At 38.9% G+C, this 24,861-nt stretch overlaps 2 protein-coding genes across 3 annotated transcripts in view; one reads left to right on the top strand and one right to left on the bottom strand.

The window, feature by feature from the left end:
• Positions 1-9,432, bottom strand: part of ssh2b (slingshot protein phosphatase 2b) — a 27,912-nt gene extending 18,480 nt beyond the window's left edge. The window contains exons 1-2 of one of the 2 annotated variants that reach the window (XM_046040018.1): positions 9,220-9,432; positions 3,916-3,959 (exon numbers count right to left, since the gene is read on the bottom strand). In XM_046040018.1, coding sequence (XP_045895974.1) covers positions 3,916-3,959; positions 9,220-9,282 — 107 coding nt within the window. In that variant the 5' untranslated portion in view covers positions 9,283-9,432. Of the gene's footprint in view, positions 1-3,915; positions 3,960-8,953; positions 9,032-9,219 lie in introns of those variants that run through there. The other variant, XM_046040019.1, reaches the window with a different exon arrangement.
• Positions 9,433-13,349: 3,917 nt separating this feature from the next.
• nsrp1 (nuclear speckle splicing regulatory protein 1) lies at positions 13,350-18,565 on the top strand. Its single transcript, XM_046041109.1, has 7 exons — positions 13,350-13,442; positions 14,569-14,659; positions 14,837-14,893; positions 15,002-15,130; positions 15,435-15,642; positions 16,610-16,712; positions 16,820-18,565. Exons 1-7 carry the CDS (start codon positions 13,423-13,425, stop codon positions 17,610-17,612), a joined length of 1,401 nt encoding a protein of 466 aa, XP_045897065.1. The 5' UTR covers positions 13,350-13,422; the 3' UTR covers positions 17,613-18,565.
• Positions 18,566-24,861: the final 6,296 nt, after the last annotated feature.

Genomic DNA, 24,861 nt, shown 5'->3' with positions numbered 1-24,861 from the left:
AGAACTTTTTGGCCTTAATTCTAAGCGGTATGTGTGGAGAAAACCAGGCACTGCTCATCACCTGTCCAATACAGTCTCAACAGTGAAGCATGGTGGTGGCAGCATCATGCTGTGGGGGTGTTTTTCATCTGCAGGGACAGGACGACTGGTTGCAATCGAGGGAAAGATGAATGCGGCCAAGTACAGGGATATCCTGGACGAAAACCTTTTCCAGAGTGCTCTGGACCTCAGACTGGGCCGAAGGTTTACCTTCCAACAAGACAATGACCCTAAGCGCACCGCTAAAATAACGAAGGAGTGGCTTCACAACAACTCCGTGGCTGTTCTTGAATGGCCCAGCCAGATCCCTGACTTAAACCCAATTGAGCATCTCTGGAGAGACCTGAAAATGGCTGTCCACCAACGTTTACCATCCAACCTGACAGAACTGGAGAGGATCTGCAAGGAGGAATGGCAGAGGATACCCAAATCCAGATGTGATGTACTTGTTGCATCTTTCCCAAAACGACTCATGGCTGTATTAGATCAAAAGGGTGCTTCTACTAAATACTGAGCAAAGGGTCTGAATACTTATGACCATGTGATATTTCAGTTTTTCTTTTTTAATAAATTTGCAAAAATTTCTACATTTCTGTTTTTTTCTGTCAAGATGGGGTGCTGAGTGTACATTACTAAAGAAATAAAATGAACTTTTTTGATTTTTGGGAAATGGCTGCAATAAAACAGAGTGAAAAATTTAAAAGGGGTCTGAATACTTTCCTTACCCACTGTATATTCGATTACAACAGAGTAAGTGAAAAAGATTTATTGGGAAGTCTTAGACGCACACAAATGTAAATTGTAAGGTGATTGGATATGTGAAGAAACAGACTACTAAAGTAAACCTTCCGTGTCGGACAAATAATTTATGAGTCCACTTTTTATTTCAATCCAACTAAATAATGTAAATTATAAAAGACCAGAAATACTCTTCAACTGAAGCAGCATAATACATTCCTCTTCCTCCCTCTGATTTCTCCACTGGGGGTCCTCCAGTGATGCTGCCGCTTTAGCTGATGTCACCGACTTTAAATCAGCAGCACTGCAGTAGGCCATGCAGACGAACACACTGCATCACTAAAGCCCCGTTACAGTCTGAACGGATGTTGCTACCTGTGTCAGAGACGAGCTCTGCTGCAGATGCTGACTGCTACGGCACGACAGGCACAGACGTCAGCAGTTGGGAAAGTTCATTTAGTAATTCAGGGTGCGGGCTCACTTTTATTGAATCCTTTTTGCCAAAACACCTGAGACCATGGGGACTTGTATACATTACACTGCTGCTTGGACTTAAAGACATAAAATTCATTTAAATAAATTTACACTAATCCTGTGTTCCTGTCTTTATTGTTCATTTATGTCTTTCTAAATACTAAATGTGTGTTTTGAGTATTTGTATAACAAAATCCCTCTCCTTTCTCTTCTTGTAAAACATAATATAGTTGATCTCATCTAGGACTGTATCCAATCAAATGAGATTTCAGGTGACTAGCCAACCCCACCCATCACATAAAACAGCACTTGACCGCAGGGCACAAAATTAGCACCAGCCAAACACTGGTAAAATATGCAAGGGGCGGGTAGATTTGCTTCTCTCACCAGCCAAAAAAAAACCCAATGTTATTTATTGAGTGTCTGAAAATCTGTGGGGGTGAACAGCTGTCTACATCTCTGCATCTTTCCACAGCTCCGTAATGTGCTGTATGTGGTCCAGACATATACAGCCCATTATGGTGTGTAGGATTTGATTTAAATCTTAATTAAACTCCGCCCACATTTTCTCTTTCACTCATAAATACACTACAATACAGAAGCTAAATACATTTGAACTTCTGTTTCACTTGAAGATGCACGATGACATCAGCACATCATCGTATTTGCAAATAAAAGACATTAAAATGAAATATCGAAATCTGCCCATAATGAAGATTTCTGACGATTCGATGCTGATAGGCCGATGATATGATGCTTTAATCAAGAGCATGTGAAGGGAGCATGTCTGCAGTGTGGTGATTTTTTTTTTTTTAATGTGCAAAACAGATAGCCAATTACAAGTACACTGGCTCAAACTAACTGCCATAACTGGCACTGCTCATTTACTCCTACACACCATGACCTTTCTGGTGACTTTTATAAAAAGGTACATCAGCAGCAGATACAGTGCATTTACACAGCTTATTAATGGCTTTATTTTGCCAAAGAGTGATGTGTGAATTCAGTGTGGAAGTTATTAGGTCAGACGATGGCTTGACAAGAAATATGTGATTATTTGATTGGACATGATACAAGTGCTCTTCTTTTGAACAAATACCATTTGTTTTATGATCGGGAGGAATAAAGCTGAAATCCATTACTTTCTGTACATTGTATATGGAAACTACAGCAAAGGGGGCAAAGTAGACGAAGCTGCACTTCTGATCCGTGACCTACTAGGGAATGTCTTGAAATAAAGTTTCACACTAGAAAAGTGGTGAGCTACTTCCCATAGCTATAAGACTGAATAGCAGCACACAGATAACAAGTTCAACCAACAGTAAATGAACCAATCTTAGTGTCCAAAAACACTCCTACATGCAGATGACAAACAAATTACAATATTTTGTGGCCTTTGCCCCCCAGAATAATCCAGTATAATAATATGCACAGTTACTCTAAGAGTAATATGAGGTCAGGACAAGGCCCAGCTCCTCACTAGCTTGATATTTATATACTGGTATGTGCTCCTTTGAAAAATGTAATGGCATGTCCGTACAAATAATAAGGTCATGGAGTTACATATTCCATAGTTGTGTGGAACGGCATAAAGTCAAATCAACCATCAGAGAACCCCTGACTTCCATAGAAAATGTCACATTTCGCAAAATGCGCACGGCTATATGACAGGGGAGGATAATAAGGTCAAAGTTCAAATGATCTTAGGACTTCAAGGCAAGAAAATATTAGTTTACAAAATAATGCAAATCAAAATGACATCTGATGTGATGCCTATCTCTGTGTACACACACGTGCAGATCTCCAGCATGTGAATATAGATTTCACTCCCAGCTGCACAAATACAGAAAGCTCTCTCAGTTAGAGGGCATAGAGCTCCAATGACCAGACAGACACAGAGGCGCTCTGACTTTGGGAGGGGCTACCAATCTGCCCCTGGATCAGCAGTGCTGCTCCTCTGACCCACATTCCCCGACCTGACTCACAGGGATTCTACTGCCCTCTAATGGACAGCCACACCACAGTTAATTCTCTCATACGCGAGAGGATTTCAGGATTTAATTTGTTATTAAAAAGGTCCAAACAAAACAAAGCGGGGAATAAGATTGTTACTGCAACAAAGGTTCTGCGGTATCTAGAGTACAGTAGGCAGTGGAAAGAAAACTGCAGATCACTGGTGAAATACAACCAGTTCCAAATGTGGTTAAGTGAAACAGGATAAACCAGATTCCCAACACCTGTTCAAAGCCTGAGGCAACAAAAGGGACAGCGCAAGATTGTGTCGCACACAATGAAACAGCAACTCTTTATACTAGTAAAGGAGGGAAGTCCTGCAGGATCAGACACTTTTAATGATTAAACATTAAGTGCTTCTTCAGGTAAAGTCTATATCCTCCCTTGTTCGTCTAGGTCAGGTCGTGCCAAGTTAGAGGTCGGCGGCAGCAACACAACAGGGCCTTTGTTCAGACACTTCAGAAGATGCTCTTGTTGTCCCTTTATCCACTTGGTCTGGCACCACATTTCTTGCACTATGTCACTGTAATTCACACTCCTAGCTTATGACGTCACACTCCCATGCCCATCAAGCAATGAGGTCACAGAGGGGAAAAATAATTAAGCTTTGTCCGAGACAGGACATTTGATGCTGCCCATTCAATTACTTACCTCCTCGGCTGAGAGCGACGGTCATCCTCCCCACTGCCGGACTCCTAAAGAGACAAAATGAAAATTGCATTTAATAATAATAATAATAATAATAATGTGTAAGTATAGTACAATATTAGAAGGTTGACAACTGCGCTTTGGGATAGAGATGCAACATAACATACATATTTTATGTAACATACATTACATAAAATATTTTGAAGTTGGTGCATTACAATAATTGCTGATTCGCAGAATCCCAACACTTTTTTTCAGAAGACATTTTATTGAGAATTTGTTTTATATTTATAATTAATCTTGTTCATTTAGTTGCACACCACTCTATTGAGCTCACAATATTTTTACGTTAAAAAATAAACGTTTACGCTCTTGGTCCCATGGGAGGGTATATGGGGAGGGAGAAAGGAAGGGTGCCAATATGGGACTACGTTTTGAGTTTGTATGTTTGCATGTACAGTCGCCTCCAAAAGTAAGAACGGTACGGCAAATTTCTTTGTTTTTGTTGTTCACTGAAGACATTTGGGTTTAAGATCAAAAGATGAATATGAGACAAGGGTTCAGAATTTCAGCTTTTATTTCCTGGTATTCACATCTATGTGTGTTAAACAACTTAGGACATACCACCATCTGTATTAGACCACAGCGTACTTAGGTGAGCAAAAGTAAAGGAACAAATAATCGTAAAGAAAATAACATTTAATATTTGGTGGCATAACCCTTGCTTGCAATAACTGCCTCAAGCCTGCGACCCATCGACATCACCAAACTGTTGCATTCTTCATTTGTGATGCTATTTCAGGCTTTTACCGCAGCTTCTTTCAGTTCTTGTTTGTTTCGGGGTGTTTCTCCCTTCAGTCTCCTCTTTAGGAGGTGAAATGCATGCTCTATTAGGTTAAGGTCAGGTGATTGACTTGGCCAATCTAAAACCTTCTACTTTTTCCCCTGATGAAGTCCTTTGTTTTGTTGGCAGTGTGCTTTGGGTCATTGTCCTGCTGCATGATAAACTTCCTCCCGATTAGTTTCAATGCATTTCTCCGTAAATTGGCAGACAAAATATTTCTGTACACTTCTGAATTCATTCTGCTGCTACCATCATCAGTTACATCATCAATAAATATTAATGAGTGTGTTCCAGAAGCAGCCGTGCACGCCCAAGCCATGACATTACCTCCACCATGCTTCACAGATGAGCTTTTATGCTTCGGATCATAAGCAGTTCCTTTCTTTCTCCACACTTTGGCCTTTCCATCACTTTGGTAGAGATTAATCTTGGTCTCATCAGTCCATAAGATTGTGTTGCAGGATTTTTGCAGCTCATCTCCTCATACCAGGAAATGAGAGCTGAAATTCTGAACTCTTGTCTCATACTCATATTTTGATCTTAAACATGTATGTCTTAAACAAAGATATTTGCCTTGACATTCCAATACTTTGAGGGGACTGTATGTACGCTCATTTCTGTATAACTGAAAACGTTTAAAATAAAGTTATTAAAAAAATAAAAATTAGTGACAGACTCGGTCAGCTGATTAATCGGGCTAATATCTGGCATCCCAAGGCTGATATATCATCCTAAATGACAGCAAATCTGATCTGTAAAACATGTTACTTGTTAAGTTAATCATGTATATTAGCCATCGGCTGCCCTGCTCTCTAAATATCAGCAATTGAAATCCCATATCGGTCGGGCACTAGTTATAATGGGTTTGCTATATTGGGAAATTATTGATACTGTACACAGTAAAATGCAAAAAGGATTATTACTGTTCATAACTAACTGTGATCATAAGCATAATCGCTTTTGGTGTTAGTGTTTGATTAAGCTATTGATGCTCTGTAAAGGACTTTGTAACTTGTTTTAGAAGAGTGTTGTATTAATTAAGCTCACTATTATAGCAAAGTCCACCTTCAAATCAGACCTTTATTATTGATCATAATCAAAAATGAAAAGTTTTAGCAACATTAAATAAGCTATAATAGCTGACAAAAAAAGTCAGTGAATGAAGTCCAACCTGGATATAACAAAAAATCTTTTGTATTTCCACATCCAAAAGCATAGATGCATGTATAAACACATTAAGTGCAAGGGGCATCCAACACAGTATTCAATACCGCCTGAGCAGAGAGATACGAAGGAGAGCAGAGTGCAACTTCAACTCGGTTTGCAAACTCTCCAGGAAAAATGACCTCAGTCTGTTTTTAAGGTGTGGCCAGTAAGAGAATAACATATTCACACACAGACAAGCGGGGCGATGAGGAAGAGAGAGTAAAAGAATAAAATCCAAATCTCATCTAATCAGCACATTGTGGAATATGAAGCTTTTCTAAATGAGCAGGCTAAGGATTAGGGCAGATTAACACTTGGCACTTCTCTTGCAGTGCCTGGTCCTTACTTGTTTACACTGTATGTAGGCTTAAGTAGCCTTAACAACATTACAAAACCATTAACAGCTTCATAAAAGGTGGGCAACAGTGAGCACAGACAAAAAGATGAAACATGTGCAGGGCTGCCTCAGTGCGTTTGCTGCCCTCACTGAAGCTGGGTGATGTGGACAGAAAATCATACCACAGTATTTTTGAATTATCTGTGAATAATTGCGGTTTGATGCAGCCAGTGAAAATTGTGAGCAATGTATGTGTGAATGATATTTCCAGGGTAAGTGCAACACAGTAAAGAATCGATATGTTTTGGCCTAGTTATTGCTGAAGCAAAGTATGGAAGGGTCTGGAATACTGGCATCTACTGCCGGGTGTTGTGACACTCAACACCAGAAAAATCTTTACAAACATTTACAAACAGATTGTGTAGATTGTTGAACACCTCATGTAAAGTATGTGACGCTGGAACTATTATGTCCATAAAGGTTTCTGCATTCAAGATGTATCCAATGCCTTACTTTGTGTTGCTGCATAATTACAACCTGCACAGTGCTTGCTGAGATTGAAATGCCTTAGCTATATTGAGTTTGGCTGCATGTCATGGTGAATTACAAATGTAGATTACAGATTACATAAAGTTTCAGCTGTTGTTCCATGACATGCAGCCAAACTCATTGTCACTACATTATGACCTTTGGTTAGATAGTAAAACACGTTTTGCATATATGAAAATGTGAGAGGAGTTTTCCGAAGCATATGGAAATGTGTAGCCCGAATATGCAAGCTGTACAGGGATCTGCAGGACAGGAGACACAAGTCTTTGCTGCACAGGGGGGTCACCAGTTAGAGCATCGAGAGTCACCAAGTTAAAGCTAGTAAAAGCAAAATGAAGTGTCCAAGTATTATGAAGCAAACACAGACCAGCGAGGCTGAACACGTTTAACTTAAACTTAAAGTAAAGAATGGGGGGGGGGGGGGCTAGCTAGCAGGCATCTCATGAGAAACTTTACGCAAGACTCCCCACAGACACGCACGACATGACAGCAAGACAGGAAACCAGACATGTGTCTGTGCAATGTCTTACCACTGTGTGTGCGGGTAGCGACTTGAAAGCATTTCGCCACAAGAAAAAAAATTCACATCATTCACCACCCCTGCCTGCCTCACCTTGTTAAATTACACATACGCATTTCTTCTTCCTCTACTTTTACAGCTTGTACTCCTGACGTGATGAAAGACTCCTTGGCTCACAATCACATCTCTAACATATGTGATCATTCAAAGGACAGAAACTACAGCTAACTCGGAGTTGCGTTTTTACACTTCTATGATACTGACTGTTCAATGTTGATGGTTCAAAGAATTCATGTTTTATCTACTTGTGTATGTATTTTGAGTCGTTTTGGATGACAATAAGAACAAATTACCTAAAATGTGTGTGGACATATCATTATGCCTGCTCGCAGAACCTGTTTTGCTATGATAATACAAAAGGTGTGAAGGACAGGATAGCTTTCATGGCCACAACACCCAGAAATAGTTTGTGACCGACATTCTTGGTGTTAAAAAAAACACAGTTGGGGGTAAAAAAATTCAACATTTTCAAACACAAATTCATCTCTTCTACTCAGTCCAACTAGCAAGGAAACCAATGTTATCGTGCAGTATTTTGGCCAACAGTTAATTTGATTTTGCAGTAGGGTTGGGCAATATGCAAACAAATACTGCAATCAAAGCGATATAAATCTGTAAACCATCAAATATTTTGCTTTTATATTCACTTATACCATGATAGCTGCTGGATTTTTTACTATTGTTTGTCAGTATTTCATCTACTCAATTTTTAAAATCAGACAGACAATGCAGTCAGAAGTTATTGTACAGTGACACTGCCTAAACAACCAGCACTGGAAAGTAAAGCATATCAACATTTAGCACATAATACCACAATGACTGTCAATAATATACACAGCAGAACTGGCACAGGAAGTGCATGAAGTCGTGTGAAGCCGACAGAGAACAAGACTTGAATGGTAAACCGAGAGTGTGTATTACTTCCTCCCTCTATTCCTGATTTGTCTGGTGGGGTTCCCTGCTTCTGTAGAAACAAGACAAGCAGACACAACAGTAACAGAAAAAGAAACACACACACACACACACACACACACACACACACACACACACACACACACAGAGGAAAAGAGAGACAGACAGGTAGAGAAACACGCAGACAAGTATCAAGTCTGGGGAGGAGAGACAAAGAGAAAGACGCACGTCCACAACCTTGTTTACGTAGAAACACAGCACACGACAATAATGCAACAGTGCACCCGCATTCATGCGTGTCACAAGGCACTTATTAGGAGTGGAAGTGCAAGACATATTTCTTCGTAGATAGCTAAACTAATAGTTATGCAAATAAAAACCATTACATGGTTAGCAGCAGTATAATTTGTTGCCATTGACGAACAGGAATACCTAACAATTTTCACCACACTACCGATGAAAGTCTCTCTTATCTTGGACAGTAACGTTAAGTAACGTTAGCTAACTGCCATTTAAACCTTTGAACTGGCGGAAATGGCTTACAGAAACCGTGTTAACCGTGCGGTACAATAAAAACACAACCGTCCTTTGCTCGCAAACTAACGTTGCTTACGGTGTTGCCTTTTCAAACAGCAGTCACAAAACATTTTGTCGAGCAGGTTAACTCAGTGGCGAGTAGCGACGCTGATATTGTAACGTTGTCTGAAAATGATGAGCAGCTATATTTCGCGCATGCGCAGGAGTACAAAGGCAAGGCAGTTTGTAAGTCAGCAGCCGACAAAAAAAAGACAGCGGAAAATAAGCCTCAAATCGCCTTCGATAGAAAGGAGATCTGGGTTTGATGGTGGAGGAGGAGGTTTCAATAAAGGCGGCTCTTACCGAAACGCAGGGGCTGGAGCTGGTGCTGGGGGTCGGTGAACGCTGCACGGTAACCAGCGCCATTCAGCAACCGGGAAGCGAACACCTGAGAGGAAGCGACAGCGGCGAGACGAGCATAATTGTTTTGAGGGGCAGAAACCCCAGTTGAACCCGGGTTGTCGGTCTTGTCGCGTTGTCTTCTCTCTTTCTCTCTTTCTCTCTGATCGTGGACTATTTGACTACTCCCCGGCTGTTTCCTCTGTCAGGACCACCTGCGCATGCGCAACTACCCTTAGCTTGTCAATCCCGTTTAACCGTATGTGTGCTGGACGTAAACAAAGCAGTTGTGAGTGGTCTCTCTCAAACAAAAGCCTGATTTAGTGGTGAATTAGATTAAAAGATAAGTATATATTGACCGCCATCGCCAGGCAAACGGCCTACAATAATTATGTTCAGACAATGTCTTAAAAGGGGGCCTAAATGAACTGCCAAACTGCTATGGGGGACTTGTAAGACAGAAATCTTTAAAAAGAATGGTCAAAATTCAATCGGCAGAGACGAAATATCCCGACTTTTAGTCCCTAGTCTTGGTGAGACTCCAAAAACACTGGATCCTACATTACCCGCAATGAAACTGATGTCATTGTCTCTAGACCCTCCATGCCTGTTAGCCTAAATGTTTGTCCTTTCAAACCGTTTGTAACTTTTTTCACTATACAAATAGAAGTCTTCAAGCCCAAAGCAAGGTAATCATGATGACATAACCTAGGTTATTTTTTTTCAGACTGTTAAAAACTCTCTACCAAACCACAGAAAACGTTATACAAATATTTTTACAGGCTGAGTATAGTCCACGTGACATACAAACTGATCTTTATGTGTAAAAAAGTTTGAGTGTCCCTTTAAATTATGCCATAATATGCTTTATTATTCTTAAAAGACAACATGTTTGCATAAATTACACATCTCTACCAACTATTTTTATGCATTTTATCAATTTTATGCATATGTGGGACAAAATCAACTTTTAAAAGCCACTCTCAAGTCTAAATGTAGAATACTAAACCTTTTTTTTATAGGAACCACCAAGTACTTGTTTCTTTCTTCTTGTTTTTTTAAGTGTGAGAAAATCTCAAGTCACTAGAACCTAGGTTAAGTCAGTTCTTTAGTAATTTTCTTATCAGTGCAATATGGACCAAGGGAAAATGTCAGCTGCTATTTCGTAACTCCTGAGGTGTAGCCTGCCCGTCTGAATCTTTACTATGTTCATTACCTGAGGGCACAGATCTCAGATAGCAGCAACCACAGCCAACCACACACTTAAACTTTAGGTGTGCGTCATCAGCACATGCAACACAGCCCAGATACCAATGCGAGCAGGTATGCACATATGCACTACCACTATCATTACAGCTGGTGTAAAACCTGCTTTCTATCCCTTTTCCTCCTACACATAAATAATACTAGCCTCATAATCTGACTGAATTGCCAAAAATTATAGATGTGAGTGGTGATTCAGGCTAAAACAATACATGATAATTCAAATAATTCACCAAATTGGCTTGTGATCAACAGTGTTTTCTTTCTACATCATTACAAATAGAAGAAGAATATGCCTCTGCAGTTATTTAATCTCGTCATCTCATCACACCTGGAATATTGCAACAGCGTTTTCACTTGTTTAACCCAAAAATCTACTGATCGACTCCAGACTGTCCAGAACTCAGCTGCCAGGCTGATCACATCACCCCTATTTTAGCTTCATTACACTGGCTCCCAGTATGTTTTAGAATTGACTTTAAAATTTTATTGATCACATTTAAAGCTCTTCATGGCCTCTCGCCTTGTTATATTTTTAACCTTTTAGTCCCATACATACCAGCACGTACCTTGAGATCCTCGGGCAGAGGTCTGTTGTCTGTTCCAGAGTCTCGACTGAAAACTAAAGGGGACAGAGCGGACCCGAGGCTCTGGAACAGCCTGCCCGAGGAAATCAGGTCGGCTGAGTCAATGAACTCTTTTAAGTCCCCGATTTTATTTGACTTTATTTTATCCCTTTTATTTTATTCTATTTTACTTATTTTATATTTATCTTAAATGTGTATTTTAGTCTTTTCAATGTTTTCTTGCTTTTATCTTGTGTTGTCTTTTGGGTTTTATTGTCTTTACACTTGTTAAAGCACATTGTAACTTGTTTTTGAAAAGTGCTCTACAAATAAAGATTATTATTATTATTATTATTTAAAGGATATTTGTTTAGTTCCTTTGTGACTTCCACCTTAAATGTTCCATTTATAGTGTCTATTTATCACTTGATCCATACCTCTGACAATACCTATCGATTTATCCACATATCCCAGTTCGTTTTAACTCCACTCCATCCATTCATCCATCCATTAGACAGCTTTGGTTGTTCTGTTTGTACAAGGGGGATTAGCAGTAAGGCCCGAGATGAGACGAGATGGAGATTACGACAGAGATAATGGTGTTTGGATTTAGAGTCAGTCAGAGGGAATTCAAAGCTGCAGCTTTAATCAAAGGTGCAGCTTTAATCAAAGGTGCGACATGTTCTCTCTGATCTGATTTAAGAGAATGACTTACCACAGGTTTAGAACAGAGCAGCTGACCACATTGGAAGTAACCAATAACATGAACAAATAAATTGAAATGAGAGTGGTTTCTTTGCTCATAATTACACAGACAGAAGCCACAGACTGTCAATCTTTGTTTCCTCAATAACAGACTCACTTGCAACTTCCTTCGCAGTTAATCTTATAAAGAAGCACTTCATGTCATTGACTTTCCACAAAGTGACGAGCCCCTGTCTGCTCATTGTAATTATTCTCAGTTATAAATCCATTATATCCTCTGTATCTTTGGTATAGCACTTTGCTGCTATATGATGTGTGGTCACAACAGAAATAAATCCATTATAAGCTTTGGCTTCTGGACATTTACATACAGTAGAGGACTGGATAATATGAAATTCTAAATTCTGCCAGACATAACTATTAGGCTATATATATTTTCTGTACTTTAATCTTCTTCTTTGTTTTGAAATACTGTATAGTTTTACCTCATCTGAACTCTACACATTATTCAAATTAGATATTCTTATAATGAAAATATTCTCACAACAAATAGATATATGCCCCCTGTGATGAGGAACACCAAATAGACATATTTGGTATCAAGGTGTCACAAGCGAAAGAAAGAATGAATTAAATAGGTTGCTGATCGATTTAAATATTGCTATCAAGTGAAAAAAGTGTAGTCTATATCTGAAATGTAAACACATTTTTGACAATATCCAATTTGTTTTTGAAAGGAATTCATTACCAGAAGAGTTGAGCAAATTTTCTCCATACATGACCATGAATTGAGAACATGACAATCATCAAAACAAGAATGTTTTCACACAACTGCAGGGTTACACTCTGGATAATTCATAGGCCTATACAGTGTAAAGTTAAAATATAAAACTTAATTGAACTGTATCCAACCTATTGCAACCTAATTCTCTCATCTAGAATTATCATTAGCTATAACCATTATCCATTAACAGAGTTTGCCACTATTCTATTTGTATCAAGATTAACTCAGTTTTGAAGCCTTAACCTCCTTGTACAAACTGGCCTTTCACAATCCGACCAGGAGAAACTTTCAACTTTTATTTCTCTGGATTTAAACATGGACTGTGTGCAGGAGCCGAGTCTTGCCCGAATTAGGGCCCGAGCACGAACCGTGCGAGGTCCCTATTGAAACTGTAAAGATTATTAATCATTTGCGACTGATCAACGAGTTACATTTTGGAGCAATAACGCCATCTATTGATGTGCATAATCGTAATAAACACCTCTACCATTTGTTATGACAGTTGTCGCAGGATTTATTCCAATTTGCTTTTTACATGACGGAATTTAGTTATTTATCTAATAGTCCAAATATTTCACAAATCAGTGATAAATCACATTTTCTTCATCATGGCCATGGACGTCCACACATTCGCAACAGGCTGATAAACCCATATTTAGTTTTTAAAAAAGAAAAAGAAGAAAAAAGCAGCTCATATAACTTCCAAAATTATGAATATCGACCATGTGTGCTGTGCGGTGGCTATATTCACATAGCTGCTGCAATGTAACCTAGAAGAATTTATCATGTGTGAATTTACAAACATATTGTGTCGAATCTGCCGTGCTGGTTCACAGTCAGTAGAGGAAGATGGCGGTCCCTACAAAACAGTAAGTTGCAAACATGCTAAGGTGTGATTAACATTAAATGAAAACTGTTTCTCTTGGTTGTTGTTGTAATTATAAGATTGATAAATACCTTTGTCGGTTTTTGTATTACAGCTCAGGGTATTTGTAAAAAAAATCAGAGGCTGTTCTTGCTGATAGTAAACGATGTGCTAACGTAATGCTAACCGCGCTAATACATCAGCTAAGCTAGTTAACGTTTCCAAAAGACTGCTTCAAAATTTCACCTTTTCCTACCTGCCATATATTTATCAGCTACCTCTTTTTACCAGAAAGACTGCTGCTGAGTTCACTGTCAGGGAGAGTTAACGTTAAAGTAATTACACTTCAATAGCTAACGTTAGTGATTCCAACTGCAGTTAATTTGGTAGGTTTCGCATTGCTTTTGGACGTGTTTTGTTTCTTTTTGTGGTGCAGGACGTATTGCACTATGAAAAAGTATGCATAACCTTGTGTTTGCAAAAAGGCACATGTCTCATAAAAAATTAATGTCCGTTAAACGTCTATGATTAACTTCATAACTTAACGTTAGCTCTTTGCAAATTTCTGACAAAAAGGATTTGGCATGTATAACGTTAGTGCTTTAATACATAACAAGTTATTGTGCTGTCTAGTTTAGGGATAAACTCTATTAATACCAGCTTTTAAAAAGCTGGAGAAAGATCTGTAATCCTCACTCTCACCGAACTACATAACATCACAGTATTTGATATTGCACATACGTAGTTGTATGCCATATCATACATATCTATATGTAACTCACCAAGAATGACCCTTACCATTAACCTGGTTATGTATTTTGGACTGTGTAAATTAGAATTTGCACCTTAATCACATGCTTCAATTTGATATTTAACTGCTGCACAACAGCATCCCTTTGGAAAGATAAAGGTCTATTTTATCTTTTCGTATCTAGATAGATAGGCATGGGCCTAGTCAAAATAAAGTAGAAAACACAAATGCAAAGCCTTCTTTTTGTCCCAGTAGAGTTACCACTTTTCCAAATGAATTACAGCTTGAAAGTCGAAGTGAAAGTTTTATATGTGAAATGTATTTACAGATTACTGTGTCCTACAGGACATGGTTTAAGAAGCTTTCTGATTGTCCACAGGTACGGGCTGATCTTGTCACAGAAGAAAGGAGCATCGAAGACAGCAATCCTGCAGAAACCCTCAGTGTTCGGGGATGACTCAGACGATGAGGTGGGTAAAACCTTGGATTTGTTATAAGCAGTGTGTCTCTTGTCATTCACCAAACATGGCATATCTATGTGATTCATTATTTTCACTGTTATAGAAACAAAAATAGATTTCTGAAAACAAACACATCCTGGTATCGTTTGAGATTATGATATTTACTAAATATGTTGTATTCCTCAGACCTCAGTTGGGGAGAGTCTGCAGAGGGAAGCTGTTAAAAAGAAGATGATGAAGCAGGTGAGAGGGGGAAAAAACGTTGCAACTTAATGCTATAAAATGTTTTACCTTTCTCACTCTCCTATGATTTACATTTCTCTGGTGTTTGATGTCTTTTTCTGTCTAAAGACACGTTTGGAGATGCAGAAGGCCCTGGAAGAGGACAGCACAGTATATGACTATGATGCTGTGTACGATGACATTCAAAACCAGCGACTAGAGAGCAACAAAGCAATTCTGCGAGGCACTGACAAAAAGGTAATCTCACTTATGTTGAACACTTGTATAGATGCATTTGTCAACACTGGGACTTAAGAGCAATGTAATGGTTAATAAGACTGTCAATGAGGGCCCTGCATTGGCCAGCATGCACTAATGCTAATACACTAATGCTAAAATGTGTTGGAGCAAGACATTGTGATCCCCTGTGCTGTGGTGCTGTTGTTTGGCCAATACTGAGTTCTGACATCCTACTGGTGAAGAAACCGCAAAGTGTGAGCAAGAAAGTCCTCATGAACATTAAGCTAATACATTTTCTTTTGTCTTTGTCTCTTTATTACAGCCAAAGTATATCCACCAATTAATGAAAGCTGTTGAAGATCGAAAGAAAGAACAAGAACGAAGGGAAGAGAGGAAGATCCAGAAGGAAAGAGAGGCAGAGGGAGAGAAGTTCGCCGATAAAGAGGCTTACGTCACCTCCGCCTACAAGCAGAAACTGCAGGAGCAGAAGGAGGAGCAGGAGAGAGAGAACAGAGAGGCAGTGATGGAAGGTTAGACTCATACTTTACAATAGAGCAGACCCCGAATAGTCGAAGATTTGATACTTCGATGGGCGGCGCCTGATTCGATATGGGGGTGCTCAACGTCTGATTTTACATAGAACTACCAGTTTCCTCCCAATAGGTTAATATACAGCCTATTACAATATACATTTCACCATTTAATGCTGTAAATAAAAAAATTAGAAAAGGAAAAAAAGCTTTCAATAAATGTTTTTAAAGTGCGTGAATAAATCCAAAATTGTATCCAAAATCTAACCCTGGGTCATCAGTGCACATGTGTAGGTGTAGCGTGTAGGTATAGTGGCAGTGGAGGAACACTTGCTGAAGAGACGGAGCCCCAGCTTCACTGGTGTTGTGCCGAGTTGTCCGCACCACGCGGAACTTTTGGATAATTTATCACCATTGATGAACAGAGACTGAAGCTCTGCAGCTTCTCAAGATTAAAGCAGAGCTACTGTGTGTAACCCCCCCCCAATCGCCGTGCGCAAAAAAACACACCTGATTCAACTATCAGTCAACTAGGCAGGACTTCACAATTCTGCTTCGACTATGGAAATCCTTAGTCGGGGGCAGCCCTACTTTACAACTAGTTTTAGGCTGCAGACAGACATTTTGTAAGTGACATGGTGATACTTTGAACTCCAGAAGTTTCAAACAAACATATGAAAGCAGCTTAAATCAGATTTTCCCAAAGCAACTTTTGGTAACCCCAAACCAATGTGGATATTGTAAAAACAATTTGAAAATAGCCTCATGGTCAGATATTTTATTGAAAGCAGAAAAGTTCGGGAACTTCGTTGGATTAAAGTTTGCCAATGTGTTGTGGAGAAGTATAACCTTCCATAGGGCACACAAAGCATGACATGAATATATAGACTAAAAATGTTTTGGAAAATAGGCCACTTTATCTAAAACAGTGTAAATAACTTGTTTGAATTATTTTTGTTTTCCTTAGCTGCTTTGGACGTGAAGAAACAAAAAGACCTGAGCGGTTTCTACCGGCACCTGCTGAATCAGACAGTGGGAGAGGAGGCAATACCAGATCGCTCAGCAAACAAGTCAGTCATATCGCTGTAGTACTTGCTCATCCATAAACACAGCAAGCACACATATTTATAAGAAATATTCTGAGCCTTTTATTGGATCTCTATTCCTGCTTCCACAGAACTCAAACCTCAAAGGTTTCAAAAGATGCAGAGAGGACTTCCCCTGTTCCCTCATCTACATCCCATGATAATATCCCAAGTTCATGCAGCGACAGTGAGGAGGGGCATGAGCAAAAGTCTGGGTTTAGTAAGCCTGCGGCTGGCTCTACACACTCAAAACGTCAATACAGACAGAGGTCGCCTTCATCAGGGAGCGGAGAGGAAAAGGAGAGGGAGAGAGAGAGAGACAGACATAAGAAGAGCCACAGAGACAGAGGGAGGGATAGAGATAGAGACAGAGACCGAAACAGGGGAAGGGATGACAGATATGACAGAGGAAGAAGAGACGACAGGGATAGAAGGAAAGACAGGGACAGAGACCGAGGGAGAGAAGATGACAGAAGCAGAGGCAAGGGGGAGACAGAGAGGGAAGACAGGCACGGAAAGAGGGAGAGGAGCCCTAAAGAGAGAGAGCGGGATAAGAATGGGGACAGAGAGAAGAGGAGGAATTCAGATGAAGACAAGCGAAAGGACAAAGATCTAGAAGAGGAGAAGGAGAGGAGGAAGGCACCAGGGAAGGAGATGGCGGTGAAGAGTGAAGAGAAAGATCCAGAAAACAAGGAATCAGTCGGAGAACCAAAAATGGGAAAAGAGAGACAGGAAGGCACGGAGAAAGAGGAATCGGAAGAGAAGGCAAACAAGTTTGCTAAGCGCAGCACAGATCAGACTGTGAGCTCGGCGAGAGATAGGTACATGGCCAGACAGATGGCACGCTCGGCCTGTAAGACCTATATAGAGAAGGAGGAGGACTGAGAGCTGTCCAGCACACGCCGCAAGCATCCCTGAACTGGACACAGCCTTTATCTCAATTTAGAGGAAATGGCTAATGTTTTACCTTTTTTTTTATTTAATTTTTTTTTTTTTTCAACAAATCCCATGAAAATAATAAAACCAACAATGAATTAGTTTTTTCTTCTAGCAATAATTTATGATATCCCTACCCTGTTACCCCATTAGTTCCTACTGAAGATATAAATAAAAAAATAAAAAAACTCGTCACAGATAGGAAGTTTCTTTTCAAAGCTCAATCACTTCCTTAAATAGCACTGTAGTTTTCAGCACATGTTCCCCAATCAGGAATAAATAGTACATTTGTTGGGGACTATTTTCAGTCATAAATAAACATTTGGTACACTAGTGAGTATTTACAGTACTAGAACAGTGTCTGTGGAATAACTATAGTGCCCATGATCGTTGTAATGAATTAACATGTCACCCAGTGCAACAGTGAGGCGCATGTGTTTTAAGCTTTTGAACAATAGAGTAGGACGGAGGAATAATCAGGGGTTATCAGGCTTTGGCTACACAGACGGGATCAATTATTTGTTTTAGAGCTTTCATGGGTTTTGTTGATAATAAAAATATTGAATATTGCCAGCCATACCCTGTAATCTCTAGCTCCACCATACACTGCAATGGACAAATTTGAACAGCGGAGTATGCTCATGGTCTTTAGTGACAAGAGGGAGACCTGGATGATACATTGATTTTTGTTTTCTATTTTTGATTTATTATTGTGAAAGAAGAACACTGACATGTAAATACGAGAGGCTCTTGTAACACCACTTGCAGGAATGAGTGTAAATATGAAATTTTATCTTATTGTTTAATTCTGAAGATGGATGAGAATGGAATGACGGAAATGACGCATGAGCAGGTGATGTTGCAGTCAGTGATAAGATAATAAAATAATTTCTTGTCCAGTGTATTCTGTTGCTTCCTGTTTGTTCTACAGTCATATGAAATTTGATGTCAAAATGTGGACAAGAATTAAGATTTCAGCTGATGATTCAGAAGGGAATGTTTATTCCACAAGGATAATTTAATCACAGAAACTTGTTACTGCTTTGGAGGTTTTGCACAGGAAGATACCAATTCTAACAAAAGGAGAATTTGATTGCAGGAGTCTTCTCTTGTGGGTTTCCTGTGATCCTGTGTCAGCTCTGGTCTACATGTACATGGAGACGATGAACCACTGAAACAAAAGAATATGTGGTTTTGTAGAATTGTTAGTCTCCTTAATACTTTTAATAGCTTATTTCTGCTTGCAGTTCTGTATTATGAGTATGTATTACAAATAATACATACTTGGGGGGGGGGTATTTTCAATGCAGGACTATTTATGTTTACTTTAGTAGATGATTTTTTGAAAAGCAAAGAAGAATCCATAAGTGGAGTTTAGTGGAAGTAGACTCCTCCCAGGTCATGTGGATTCCTCAATCTGATGATCTGTTGTTGAAAACCTCACAAATTAAACATAAGCTTAAAACACACACACTTGAAAACAGAAATACTTATATATAAGATATAATATTGTGCACTGTTCAAATCTTATCATCAGTGGTATATTTGAGTTTGCTCTGAAACTATTTTCTGTAGAATAGATTTGGGGATTCAAAGTGGATTTAGTTCTGAAGTTCTACTGCCTCTCTTCATTCAGAACAAATAAACGATACGGTACGGTAAAACAGTGTTGTTTTGAAAGTGATCTTTTTATATACAGTCTATGAAAGTGAGGCGATTGGTGGTTGCCAAGTCACTCATTTGACACCTTTTTCAGGCGTAACATGAGAGTGATGAAGCTCTCCAAGAAGACTGATGAGAAACCTGAATACCGGAACATCATCAGCCTCACCATGCCAGTATCCGTGTTTGTTCCTGGCACAGACACGCGGAGAAAGTACTCCAGTTACAATTGAGAATATAAAGCATGGTTCCCCTTCTTGTATTGGTACAAGCTTTTTAAATTGATGAATAGTGTCACAGCCTCAATTGACTCATCGCTAAGCCCCGCCCCCTTAGTTACTGTTGCTAAGTCCGACTGTCGGCGCTGCCACTGTCTATTACTGCACTCCCAGGAGAAATATTGTCAAATTAGTTGGAAAAAGCGATCTCAGAAAGAAGCAGACAGTTTTGCAGTTCCATTATAAATTTGAAGGTTGTATTCAGACTAACTCAAACAGACGTGAACAAAATGAAAGATAGAAGCTAAAGCCTACTGATCACACTACAAGTGAACCACCGCATCCCCCGAAGAATGAGACAAAAGACAACGATATGAACGACAATGTAGTGTATAATATATGTGCATTTGACGCATAACAGTTTAAAATAGCACTGTAGCAGCTGGACAGAGGGTCAGTGACCTCTTAAGGGGAGAGCAGTGATTAGTGGTTGTGTAGGGACTGAACCCTTCTATAGAATTTGACCTCTGACCCCTTGTTTTGTTACCTCAGAATAGCACTGTACCCTTATATGGGTTGGAGCAGACTCAAACCCTTCTATGGTACCTATCAGATACCTACACATATCCTATATAAGCTATGTTTGATGTACAGAGAGACAGAGTGGTCATCGGGCTGGGTCACTCTCCAAGCTGCTGCAGAGCTTGTAATTGATGCTGAACTCCTTGATGTAATAAACTTTTATGATCAAGAACAGTGTCAAGCGGATTTCTTCTCAACACATCATCGCAGCATTATTGTTCGGACACCACAACAACAACAACACTGTTCCTGTAAAGCTGGGCATGCCTCTATTCATTATTACATTCATTAAAAAGCAGAACAGTAGGGATTTATTGCGTTACATTCAGTAGGAAGTTAGCTGGCGTTAGCTAACTAACATTACATTAGGAACAATCCACAGCCGACATTTTTCTGGATTTGTTTTAGGTTTTGGAAAAAGAATAATAATAATCGTACTTCTCCTTTGGATGAGGGACGAAACGTCTTCCAGTATCTTCAACCAAGTCCAGTTGCCCTTGATTTTAACCTTCGTTGGATAACTATGACCTGGATGACTGAGAATCTTCATAGACAATCGTACTTCTCATTTCAACCTCTCTGGGTAGCGACTGTAATTATTACAAGTAGAGGAACAGCATTTGACCATATCTTAAAAAAAATACAGCCAAAAAAAGCTAGAAAACTTCTTTTTACATTAGAGTCAATGGAGCGCAGCCATGAAAGTGTCGGACCGCAGTTAGAGCGAGTCCTATACTGAGCTGTGCCTTCTGGAGCTCAGACTCATTTAGGGGTCCTCTACTCTTATTCAAATCAAAGCGATGAAAGAGATTCTGCAAGAAAGATTAAACTACTACTAAAGCTTTTTAAACATGTATGCATGTTTTTTATTATTAACTGCATATCATATTCCTGTTGACAATTTTGAAAGAGGTGTCTAGGGTAAATAAAACTCAGAACTTTGATGAATTAGTTGAAATATGTCTTCATTGTGCCAATGTTTATTAATTATTTATATTTTGCTGCATACCTTGTATTCATCAGTCTTCTCCCAGAGAGTGGAGAATTCAAGTAATCATCATCCTTTGGTTGGTCTTAGCACGATAAGGACGTCTCAGTAAAAGCAGATGAAATTTAACAATTGAATCAGAATATTGTGATTTCATTTTGACAAAGTATGGTGAAAAGGAGAAAAACCAGGTTAAACATTTTGGCCACAGCTATCATGCTTCCTGCAGGTATCCAAACCAAAGCCGTTGCAGGTCCCTGTGAATGGCAGACACAGAGAAACTCAAATCCCCAAAGTAGCTTAACATGAATTAGTAAAAACAGAAACAATAAAAAAAACTGTGATCGACTGATATCCGAAACACAAGCTGATGAACGAGGGGTGAGAGAAAGATTAAAAGAAAGAAAACAATAACCCTGATCAGTGTAGCGGTTGAACATGGCACACATGGGAGTCTTGTCAGCGGTCTCCTTCTTGTCACCGTGTGGTCTCTGAAGTTGACAAGTTAATGCATCAGATATTAAATTGGCAAAAAATATTTGGTCTTTCTAACTTACAGTGTGGACTGCATTCCATTATTTCATACCATGGAAAGAATTAAGTTCTCATTTTGGCGGTCACTATGTCAAGGCAAGGCAAGTTTATTTGTATAGCACATTTTAACAACAAGTTAATTCAAAGTGCTTTACATAAAACATAAAAGCAACAGGGAAATATAAAAAAACAAAACAAAAATAAAAACGTTTAAAAGCAACATAGGGAAATTGAAAAAATACACATTAAAAAATAATAAAAGTTACAGTGCAGTGTACAATCAGGGTTAAAAGAGTTAAATGGAAAATAAAAACAGGCTGAGGGGTTGAGCAAATAATTGAGTTACAATTATTTTGAAAAGAGAATAAACAGAGAAGTACACTTAATCTACTCTCTCTAGCTAGTCTGTACTCGGGTCCATAGCAATCCTTGGGTCCACTGAAACTCCAAAAACCCTCGAACACTACAGAGAAACCAGGACATGTCTGTCCGCAGGCCACTTTGATCCAGTTATACTCTGGACCCACCTGCGTGTTTACAGGTGGACAGAGGTTCCTCATTTCTCACCGTGTAAATATTTAATTAAAAGCAATGGTAAAAAGCTAAAAACAAATAAAAAATAAAACAGGACAGCAAAAGTTACAGTGCAAGTGTAAGTTATCAATCTACTAGTTAAAGACAGTGGTAAAAAGAAAAATCTTGTCACGTCATCATCATCTCTATCATAGGGACTGGATGCAGAGGAGAATGTGTTCTGCTTCAAAATCTGCTTCATATGCTTCAAAGTCACTTGCGGTTAGATATATTATTCATGTTGATTTCTAGAATGGAAACCCAGCTTGCTAAAAACAAGGACATGACCTCAGTATCCTCAAAGATTGCTTTGACCCTAATCCTTTGTTAAAAGTGCAGCTTTAAATGGTATCTATCATTTTGGCAAAGCATGGATCCGATATTGAATGAGCAATCCTTATTTTGGTATAAAAGTCTCCATTGGGACAAACAGTATTTGTCAAATAGTGATAAGTCCTTATTTGAAGAAGGAGAACTGCCAGCTGTTCTTAGGTTTCTGGAAAGAAGATGAACATTATTTAATTAAATGAAATTGCTTCATGAACATCTAATTACATTATTTAATCCTTTGCACTCTGCTCACTGCACTATTTGTCAATAGATCTTGTTTTTGTTCATAATGTGTATATTTGTGTTGTCTACACTGATCTGTCTGTGTCTGATTTTATGATATTGTATTTTTGTATGAGTAAGCACATCATGAGTAATGTACAATCCTGAGTCAAATTCCTTGTATGTGTACACGTACCTGGCAATAAAGCTGATTCTGATTCTGATCAGTTTGGTTATCAGGTTGTTGTGACACTTTATGAAAATTATTTTAAAAAAAAGAAAAAAGATCACTCTGCTTTTTAAACTGTAAAATGTTATTCCATCAAATTATGTTGACAATGTTGGCCATTCAGACCAGTGTGGAGTCATTTTGCCATCTCAAAAAGAGGGAACCAGATCAGACAGTGAATAACATCATGCCATCTACAGTGTTACAATCACCATTTAAAATCTGATTAGCAACAGCCGAGGATCTCAGATTATAATGAAAACTAATGAGTGGAAGCAAAAAGCATTGTTGGTATAATGTAATTTACTTTCCAATTTTTCCTTCCATCATGCAGCAAATTTCTAATTATACATCACTGCTAACATTACCATGATACAGTGAGAGTCTAGGTAATCTGTAAAGGAATATTATTCCACTTAACTTTGCATTTTCCCAAATTACAAACAAGGGGGAAATCACCTTCAATTTGTGAATCATGATTTTCATGATTATTTGTGGATCTTTTATTTGGTTGTGTTTTATATTTGCGGATCATGAAGAATCTGTTTGGTGTTTTGTGTTTACAAGTTGTAATGTCCATTTGAGACTCATAAGGCCCTATCTTGCACCCGGTGAAAAGCGCAGCGCAAGTGTCATTGCTACTATCCAAATGACGCAGTTGTGATTTTCATCCATCTGTGCGCCCATGGGAGTGTTGGTCTTAAAATGAGTCAGGCAAATTGTTTGCACATTGCTATCTTCAGGCAGCAGAAAGCGATTGCGCCATTGACACAAAAAAACAGGTCTAAAGTCAATGGTGCATTATTTCACAGTTTTTTGTTATTTTAGGGTCACAATACTCTTATTATGGTAACAGAGACACTGTACGTATTACGCCTTGGCACAATAGCGTAACTTCATTGTTTAATAAATCTCCCAACGCGCCGACAGGTCAGGATCTAATGTTAATTCATGTTCTGTGTTCTTCTAAACGGTCTCATGCACAGTCCAGGTTCATACAGTGAAACTGTTAGGGGTAAAGCAGCCGTCCTGTTGATCCATTATTAGTTCAATCAGAGAGTCTAAATTATATCAGAAGCTAAAAGTAGAATTCTGTTTCCACTGGAGAGTTTCCTGTGTCCTGTCAGGTTTATAACTACATTTTTTTTGTTTTGCTGCTTAAATGTCCCATGATATTTGCTGTGACTTTACTGCAGGCATGGAAATGTTTAAATAACTGACCTCTGTAAATCGTTAAAGAAAAAATAAATAAATAAACCCAACAAAATAAAGAAACCAGTGTAGAGGAAAGATGTGACCCACGACCTGTTCATCATAGTTTATAATAATATGTATGTGTATGTATGTATGTAAACCATCCTCAGGAGCACTAAGGGATGTGTGTTTCTGTGTGTGCAATATCAGACAGCCTGTGCTGTGTGAGCTTCAGACCTCAAGGTCAAAATGGGTGAGACTGACTTAGAAAAAAATGCTACTGTTTAGCTAAAGCTGTATCAGGGATCACCCAATTCTGAACAAAACAACTACAGATGAAATCAGCTGGACACAAGTTTACCTTAATTTGCTCTACCTCAATTTATTTTTGGCTTGCACACAGAAGTAACACTGATTTCTGCTGAGATCACTATGTATTTGTTAGGATTTCTGTGCAGGTCAGACACCTGCTTTTTCTTTTGTTTTTGTGTGTGAATATACATGTGCATGTGTGTTGTCTGTGGAGCCCTTTCCTCTGCTGTGCTTTGAGCCATTATGGGAGGAGGGGGTTCTTCCTTTGATGCATTTCAAATGTATGGTTAGTCTCTAAAAATAACTTTAATTGAAGTAATTTATAAATTAAATCAGCTTTTTTCCCAATATAAT

This window comes from Micropterus dolomieu, linkage group LG23, assembly GCF_021292245.1.
Source record: "Micropterus dolomieu isolate WLL.071019.BEF.003 ecotype Adirondacks linkage group LG23, ASM2129224v1, whole genome shotgun sequence".
In the NCBI taxonomy this organism is placed as follows: domain Eukaryota; kingdom Metazoa; phylum Chordata; class Actinopteri; order Centrarchiformes; family Centrarchidae; genus Micropterus; species Micropterus dolomieu.
This window is presented reverse-complemented; position numbering and strand designations above follow the sequence as displayed.

Excerpts from the sequence above, each read along its gene's own strand:
- nsrp1 (XM_046041109.1), top strand. The coding sequence starts at position 13,423 with ATGGCGGTCCCTACAAAACA. Across the intron at positions 14,660-14,836 it reads GGGATGACTCAGACGATGAG|ACCTCAGTTGGGGAGAGTCT; the intron begins GTGGGTAAAACC and ends TGTATTCCTCAG. Across the intron at positions 15,643-16,609 it reads CAGAGAGGCAGTGATGGAAG|CTGCTTTGGACGTGAAGAAA; the intron begins GTTAGACTCATA and ends TGTTTTCCTTAG.